At 53.2% G+C, this 8,798-nt stretch overlaps 1 protein-coding gene across 1 annotated transcript; it reads left to right on the top strand.

Annotated features, from left to right (window-relative positions):
* The first annotated feature begins 2,284 nt into the window (after positions 1-2,284).
* TMEM200C (transmembrane protein 200C) lies at positions 2,285-8,380 on the top strand. The gene is made up of 2 exons (XM_036092955.2): positions 2,285-2,691; positions 5,582-8,380. The coding sequence occupies exon 2, from the start codon at positions 5,676-5,678 to the stop codon at positions 7,581-7,583; it is 1,908 nt and encodes a 635-aa protein (XP_035948848.1). The 5' UTR covers positions 2,285-2,691; positions 5,582-5,675; the 3' UTR covers positions 7,584-8,380.
* Positions 8,381-8,798: the final 418 nt, after the last annotated feature.

Raw genomic sequence — 8,798 nt, 5'->3', positions numbered from 1 at the left:
GTAACACGCAGGTTAAATAGAACAGCTCAGAGTTCCAAAGAGCTCAGTTTGGAAGGAAGCCTCTAAGTAATAAACCATAAATCTTATTGTAGTCATCAACATAAAAAAAAAAAAAAACTAGCTATGTCCAAGGCCTGTTTATCTAGAAAAGGATTCTTTTCTTCTCCAGATCCCTCAAGTGAGTTTTAAATGTGCAATGACTATAATTTATGCAGAAATTAGAAACTGTTAATAACTTAATCCCTCTAAAATCCTAATGAAGTTCTGCAATATTATTCTCTTTATACAGATTGGCAAACAGAGGCCCACAAAGGAGAGGAGGTACCACCCATGGCCCCTGGCAGCCAGCTGTGTAATGAAATGAGATCTCAGATCCGGTCTCTGTACAAAACACCAGATTATTATTGAGATTCAAGAAATCTGGAAGCTTGGAGCCAAAAAACCTTTACAGATGACAGCTAGACCTAGTTATTTCTCCTTTGCAGTGATTTCTCTAAAAGGAAACAATCTGATGTGGAATTTAAAACTTTCCCTTTATATGGCTTGTTTTCTAGCATTCATAATCTGAGCAGGAATAGAGAAGTGGAAAGAGGTGGGTTCTGAACACCCTGATCATCACTCAGATTCACTATTTGCTTGAAAAGGGTGACAGGGGTCACCTTGCAAACAGGCAGGTGCAGAGTTTCCTTTTAGGAAACATTTCTCCTTCATCCCCTCCCATCTCCCCACCATCTCCATCCCCACCTCATATAACATGGCCCACATTTATATCACTGCATCTGCAAATGTTTGTGTCCTTATTGTTCTTTTTGAAAAGTGTATGCTTGAGCTTTAAACACAAGTGAAGGATGTGTGTGTTAGGGAGGAACATTCTTGTAACTGGAACTGTGGCCAGCAAAGCCCTCCTGTGGGGATTCTGTGGATCCTTAAACAGCAAAACTCAGCATAGACAACACCCACTCCACCCCACCATCATAAGATTTCTGTCTGCACCCCAAAGTTCAGACAGCGCTTGTTTCCTCTGCTCTTCTCTTGCTTTCTTCCTGAATCCTGGCTGCCTCACTTCAGTAGATAATTAAAATCTTTCTTACTTTCTCAATACTCCGTGGGGAAATTCCACTTTGAAATTCTCTTTTCCCTGTCATTTTTACTTTACAGTTGAGAGGACAGGGATGAGCTAGGAAACAGGCTATCTCTCTCTCTCTATCTCTCGCATTTTTAAAATGACGTAGGGACTTTGGACATCCTCCCTACCCCCACCTCCCCGTCTTTGATCCTAACCCGATTCCCGGAGAATTACACTTTTCCTTTTAATGCTTGCTGATTACCGCACGGGGTGGGAGCAAGAGGGGCTGCCCAAGGAAGCGCCCCGGAACCGATTCTAATCTCCGCTGAGCCCCAGCTGCCCCGCGTGCCGGGGAGACGCGGCGGTCCCGAGGAGGCCGGTCACAAAGCCCGGCTCCGCTGGGGCGCGAGGGCATCACACACTGGCTGCCCCGGGGCCCGCGGTGCGCTCAGCGCGGCGGGGGAGCCTCCACTCAGCCGGCCCGAGTTCGCTGGGGGACAACTTACTGTGCTCGCTGTACGTCCACACCGCAAACTCCCAAGTGGGAGGGGGAGAAACAGCCCAGGCTGTGTCGTGTCCGAGAGTGGAGGCAACAAAAGAGGAGAGGGAAGAGGGAGGAAAGGAGGGCGGGAGGGCGGGAGACGCGGACACTGCCCCCTCTCGCACCCCAGAGCGCCCTTCGGACGCTGGCGAGGAGACCCTCCGGGAGTGACGGCCCTTCCTTTGGGCGCCCTCCGGCCCGCTGCTCAGACAGGTAGTTAGTTGGAGGGAAAAGAACAAAGCTCCCAGCCAAGGCGGGCGGTGGTCCGGGGCGCCCCGGGGGCGGGGAAGGCCGAGGCCGAGGTGACGCGCACCCAGCGCTCCCCGCCGGCGTCCCCCGCCCCACGCCCCTCACCTCGCGCCCCTCGCGGTCTTCGCCCCCCCCTCCACCCCGCTCCGCCACACTCCGCCTCCCCTCGCGCCTCCTGGTCCTCGGGGAAGCGGTTCCCCCCGAAGGCACCGGCGGCGGGCTGCGGAGGAAGTGGGGGGAGCGCGGGGAGGCCGGCGCGGAGTCGGGGGGTGGGGTGGAGCAGTGCCTGGGAGGAGGCGGGGGGCGGGTGGGCCCCCGAGCAGCAGAGTCGGGCCGGGTACCGACTGCCATCCTGCCGCAATTTCCCTGTGTCATGGCTCCAGTCTCTTAGCAACAGCCGCGAGTCCGGCCGCCCCGAGCCGCGCCAGCCGCCGCCGCCGCCGCCGCGGGCTCAACTCCACCCGGCGGAGCCCGGCGCGCCGCAGCCACACAAAAGAGGCGCTGGGGCCCGCCCGGGAGCGCCGCGGCAGGGCTCGCGGGGAGGCGCAGGAGGAGCGGCGGCGGGGAGGACGGCTCCGAGGCAGGATGCGGGCTGCGGAAGACCTGACACTTCTTGGAAACTCTTGGAAATGGCTCCCGCCACGGCAGCGGAGGGGGCTGCGAACCTGGAGCGGGCGCTCGCCCCCGCTGGGCTGCTGAGCCGCGCTCTGCTGGTGGGCCCCGAGGCGCTGTCCCTGCGCCTCGCCGTCGGCTCGGGCTGAAAAAGTTTCTCCATGGTTCCTTTGTGTCGCCCGAGCGCCCGTTCGCCGGCCCGGAGCTGCCCCAGCCTTCCCGGGTAAGTGAGCGATATTGTTTGCTTATAGTGCTGCCATTTTGAGCAATTCTGTGAGTCCCTCGGCCCCCGAGCTGCCCTTCCCCACCCCTGCGGCCCGGAGCCCCGGTGCCCCGGGCTGCTGTTCCGGGAGAGTCGTTTTCCTGGGCGGGCTGCACGGGATGCGCTGCCCAGAAAAAGCGAGCTCAGGATTGCCCTCACTTCGCTCCTGCCTGTGTTCTTTCTAGAGGTGGACTCCCAGCGGCTGCACTCATGTGACTCCAACATAAATAAGCAGACCAAATAGCAGGGCAAGGGGTTCGCTCTCCTGCCCATTAGGGAGTGCGGGTCGAGGATCTGGATTGAGCCCCGGCAGGGCAGGGCGCTCCCAGCCTGTGGGCTGGGAGCCTCAGACGCTGAGTGGGGCTTAATCCATCATGAGCCGAGAACTTGAATGTCTCTCTTGGAAGCAGTTGTATTTTTAGACATCCCTCCTTTGCTTCCCCCATCCTCCATTCCTTAACCGCGGAAAGACCAGCATCAGGCAGTAAATTGCGAGGTCAGCCAACCTCGACTGCTAAGTTTGTTTCCATTCATTATGTATGAAGAAAAGCCTCGAAGGTGGGTCTTCCTTGCCATCTGACTTTTGTCAGTATTTCACGTCAGATGGCAATACATTATAAAGGAGTTCAGCTTTCAAGGGAGCTGAAGGAATAATAAACTAGGGAGTTAATTACTAGCTATTAAACTAATTTTAAAGATCTGTAAACGATTGTTGAAATCCATTCCAATTTTCCTTACATTCTGTCTGCCAAGAGCCGAAGCTGCCTTACTAAGGAGAAATGCATGTGGGTACCTTCTTTCCCAAAGATGCTCAGCATCCTGGTGCACCTTATCAGTGCCCAACAAAATGTTAGCCCTTCTCTCTTCTGGGAGAGCCACCCTGCCAACTGAGTCTAGGTTTCTTTCTAAAATGTCTGGATCCTGAATCCTTAAAATAACTGCAGATCTCCAGATTATTGCATTAAAGATGCTGCAGTCTAGGGATCATTTAAAACAGCAGTGTCTATGTTACAACTACACAATAAATGTGCTTATTTTGGGGGGTGACAGATGAACAGTAGCTACTCTTTTTTTTTTTTTTTTTTTTTTTTTACAATCTGTTTGTACTTACTGGTGCAGCCTCTTCTTAAAATAAAATTTTAAAGGCTTATAGATGTATTCTCTCTACTAACCCCTCTCTAACCTACCTAGTATTTCTCTTTACTGAAAACCAACTAAGTTCCAAGGAGACATTGATTTGCAAACATTGTAAAGAGCTGATTACGGTTTGCTTTTCCACCAGTGGAGAAAAGATCCTGCCTGTATTGATATAATGGAGGGGATCAAGGGCCAAAGCTCTTTACCCAGGCACCAATTAAAAGCAAAATTCTTCCTAAGTAATCCCACATTTTCAAAGGGTAATTTATTCTAAAACATGAATTATTTCATAAAGGATAAAATACCAAAAGGCTTCTGAGTGATATCTGAACCTTTCAAATTCATACAATGCCCTTAATTTTAGCATCTCTATTATAGGAGGGAACACAACCAATGGAACAGAAAATGTTTTACTCTGGGGATCCAGGAGGATTGAAATTTTTAGAAGCTCACAGATACCCACAAAGACACATCTGTGCATTTACCTACCAGGCTTTATTATAAACTACTAAACTTCCTATAGGATAGTGCATTGATTGTTGCCACCTTCCCTTCTTAAAAATGACCTCATGAGAGAAAGATGAAGAAAACAAGCTCTCACTTAGGGGAGATGTCATTCTACAAATCATCATTATTATGTGGACTGCTATACCTAGTTAATTGCCTTCTCATTTGAATATTAGGATTCTGAAGAGTGCTGTTGGCACATTAATAAGAGGTCAGAAAGCTATTATGGCAGAGTGGTTGGTCTTTTTTTTTTTCTTTTTAAGATTGTAATTTTTCCACAGGAGGAAAAAAAAAAAATCTTTCTCCTAGAGATTCTAGGGGACTTCTCAAAGTCCCTGATGAGATTTAGCAGGATACCTTTAAGGGAGTTCCTCTGAGGGAGGAGAGGAGGCCAGAAGGAAGAGCTCAGTTACATAACCAGTTACCTAAAACTAAATATTCCACCCCAAGAAGCTGTCCAGATGTTGCAAGAAGAGATGAGGAAAAATGCTGCTTGCCTTTAGCTGCAGGAACAGTAATAGGTCGGAGACAACTTTGTGAAGGGATTTATTGTCAGAAGACTGACGTAGTTCTGGTGTTCTCCCCGAAATGAACTCCCTATTAATTTTCTGCAGTAAATAAGCCGTCTGCCTGCTAGTATGTGACCTTTAATTTTCATCCAGTGATGAAAATTGCTTTTGTCTTTATAAAATAGTAACTTTTGTGACTGTTTTAGTGACTAAACATTGACAAATTCCTCTGCTTAGAGACTTGGACCTTCTGTACAGCTCCCCTGGGCAATCCTCTGATTCCCATAGGACAAAGGGAAAGGCTTTTGCCAGGGAAATCCTCAACCACCACTTTGAGTCCCCACATTTGGTTCCTACTAACGGTCAGCACTCCTTCAGCTGCCAGCTGGGAAGGTTTGAAATGAGCGATGCTGGAATATCACCTACAGAGTGTGTGGGAAGGGGGTTGGGGGGGGGGGGGAGAAGGCGTTCTCTCAAATTGTTTTATCACCTTCTATCAATGACTGCAACAGGGTTTCTCAAGCCCTAATCCATCTACCCCACGCCCTGGCCCCTACATCCGGCGGCACCTCGCTTAGTGGGTAGCCCCGGGGTGGGGGGTACACATGTGGTGGGACCTGGAAGCGGGACGTTTGCAGAGCGTGGGATGTTGCTGCAGCCAAGCCTGTACCCTCTGACTGTCTTCCTCTGCTTTGCAGCAGGAGGAGGTGGCGGAGCAGCTAGTGGGCAGCTGGCGCCCCCACTACACAAGCCTCTGCCACAGAGACTAGCCCCGCACGGCACCGGCTCACCATGATCGCCACCGGTGGCCTCCTGAGGATTTCCGCCAGAAAGCAGGATCCCCTCCGCCCCCCAACCCAGGTCCCCAAGCGCAAGCGGAAAGCCAAGAAAAGGCGCAAGAACGATGTGGTGGTGGTGAAAGGCAAGCTAAAGCTGTGCTCCATCTCGGGGCTCATTGCCCTCTGCGGGATCCTGGTGCTGCTGGTGGGCATAGCCATGGCGGTGGTGGGCTACTGGCCCAAGGCCAACGGGACCAACAGGGAAGGGGGTAAGCAGCTGCCGGCCGCAGGCAGCGGCCACCGCGTCCCGACCACGGCCAATAGCGGCGGCAGTGGCAGCAAAAACCGGTCCAGGAGCCACCTGGGGACCCCGGGGGGTGTCAACTCTAGTTTGATGGGCGCGCCCCGGAGCACACCTCCAGCGCGGCCCGCCGGCCCTTCGTCCTCTTCCACGTCTGTGGGTTTCTTCTTCCGCATCTTCTCCGGATACCTGCACTCTGACAAACTCAAGGTCTTCGGGCCCCTCATCATGGGCATCGGCATCTTCCTCTTCATCTGCGCCAACGCGGTGCTCCACGAGAACCGAGACAAGAAGACCAAGATCATCAACCTGCGGGACCTCTACTCCACCGTCATCGACGTGCACAGCCTCCGCGCCAAAGACCTGGCGGCTGCAGCGGCTGCGGCGGCCGCCGCCGCCTCCTCATCCTCCGCCCCCGCCTCGGCGCCCCCCGGAGCCCCGCCGCTCAACGGCTTCCTCAGCTACGTGCAGTCGCGGGGCCTGGAGCTGAAGCCCGGGAGCTGCGGCGGCAGCGCGGGGGACGCCTTCGGGGCGGCGGTGCTGGCCAGGGGCTCGTGGCCCCACCCCGCCGTGCTGGGCGGGGGCGGCGGCGGGGCCAAGGGCGCCGCGTCCCCGCCCGACCTGGTCTCGTCCCCGCGCTGCTCGCGGGAGCCCCCGAACCTGGCGGAGGCCGTGTACAGCATCTACCGCGAGCGCTCGGGCGTGGCCAGCCGTCGCCGGGCCGCCGCCGCTGCCGCCGCCGCTGTGGCCGCTGCCGCCGCCGCCACCACCGCGGTCGCCAGCAGCAGCAGCAGCCCGGCGCCCTGCAGCCCACGCGAGAGCTGGGGGCGCCAGAGCACCGCCAGCTCCCTCGTGGGCTCCTCGCTGAGCGCCTTCGCGCTACTACCCTTGCAAGGGGACCGCGACGGGGACGGGGATGGGGACGGGGACGCGGAGGGCGCGAGCTGCAGCTGGCAGAGGCCGCCTGGGGAACGTGGCTCCCGGGAGATCCCGCGGGGCGAGCTCGACCTGAGCTTGACCGACCTCCGCGGTGCCCCGGGCGGCTCGCGCTGGGCGCCCAGCGAGCTGGAGGAGCCCGAGGGCGCAGCGGCGGCGCGCACCGCCAGGGGGCAGGGTGGCCGCCTGCCCAGGACCGGCAGGTACGCGGCCCTGCGGCGCTGCAGCACCAGCGGGCTCCCGGACTACCGGGCGCCACCGTCCCCCGAGCCCCCACCCTCCCCGCGCAGCGCGGAGCTGGACTCGAGCCTTCTGGCCAAAGCTGCCTCCCCCTCCCCGCCCCTGCGGCTGGAGGACTCACCCCCAGCCGGGCCGGACTCGCCGAGCTCCCAGTCGAATGACCCATCCTGCTGCAATAAGGGCTACACCCCGCTGCGGGAGGCTGGCACCTCTTTGGAGTCGGTTGTGGAAACAGTAGCCCGTGAAAGGCCAGACTGTGAGGCCGCTACGGCCCCGGGGGCGCAGCAGAGCCCCCCGGAGGATCCCAGCCAAGGGTCACCACCCGCGGCCCGGCCACCTCAGCTGGTGCAGAGGCAGTTTACAAACAAGGAGAAACTCTTCATGATTTCCCGGTCTCACGCAACAGGGGTAGAGGATGGAGAGCTGGAAAGTACTGGCATTTAGGAAAAGAAGGAGCGAGAGGGGGCAAAAGAGTCAGAGATTTGGGGAAATGCCCATTTGAATTGGTGAATTTAACATTTCCCTATTTCCTTGTGGACTTACCGGAGGAAATCATCCAATACCCAAAGAGCTGCAGAATGTTATCCTTGAATTGCGTTCACAAGATTCCTGTAGATAACTCCAAGCAATTTTTTTTTAAAAGCAAACTAGTCTTTTATGTCCGATGGTGATTGTATGTTCCATGAAAACCAAATGTATTAAAAGGTCAGCAATCTAGTTCATTAGATAAAATTCTCTTAATTTTCTTAGGATCAAAATAATATATTTTTTTGACAGTAACTGTGCACTTTACTCCAACTTTTTTCTCCCCCCTCATTTCCCTAACCCTGTTCTCTGCCGCTGGTTTTGTCCATAGCTGCTTGTGAATGACAAGCTTTCCTTCTCCTGTGCTTTTGTGGAGCATAGAAGGGCTTGTCGAAGTTCTTTGAGAACTGACCTTACTAAATGAAGTCAAAGCCAGAAGCAAAGATTATGTCAGGAAAGAGCACTTTCCTTGCCCCGCCCTACTCTGCTCCAACAGCTCAAAGGCCTCTTTATTTTTTAAAAGGGTATTTACATTTTGCTACCAGGGGATCTAATGCAGGAGGGGATGGGCATCATCTACATGGATTGTTACATTCCTAAGTTCACTATATCAAGTCACACAATACTTTATTGAGTATTATCACACCTGTATTGCATATAGCATTATTAAAATCTTTTTTAATAAAAGAAGTTTCCAAACAAACAGTTAAACATAATATCGCTTCATTTTGCCTTGGAACTAATGCTTCTAATACACATTAAACATTTAACAGTTCAGCTGGTAAATCTAAAATATTTTGCTATGACACTGTACTATGATTGTAGCTATCCTCCCCCAAAGTGCTCAGTGCTATCGTGACTCCATCCATTTCCAGTATATTTTTAACTTTTAAATATAGGGTAGTATTGAACATTTGGGAGTTTCTCTTTCAAATAGAATGAAACATTAAATAAATAGTAATTTTCTATAATACTTCTAAGTTTACCTCAAAGTATTAATTTACAGAGCACCAGGCTTAATGGCCCCTTTTCATCCTCTTGGATTTGACTTATTTGGTTTTGATTTTAAGTTCATGATCTTGAATCCATGGCCTACATAGGCTAAAAAGGTAATGTTTTAATAATTTGGTAGAT

Source organism: Halichoerus grypus, chromosome 13 (assembly GCF_964656455.1).
Source record: "Halichoerus grypus chromosome 13, mHalGry1.hap1.1, whole genome shotgun sequence".
NCBI lineage: Eukaryota > Metazoa > Chordata > Mammalia > Carnivora > Phocidae > Halichoerus > Halichoerus grypus.
The sequence above is the reverse complement of the archived record's forward strand: the minus strand, read 5'-3'. Positions and strand labels throughout refer to the sequence as shown.

Excerpts from the sequence above, each read along its gene's own strand:
- TMEM200C (XM_036092955.2), top strand. The coding sequence starts at position 5,676 with ATGATCGCCACCGGTGGCCTCCTGAGGATTTCCGCCAGAAAGCAGGAT.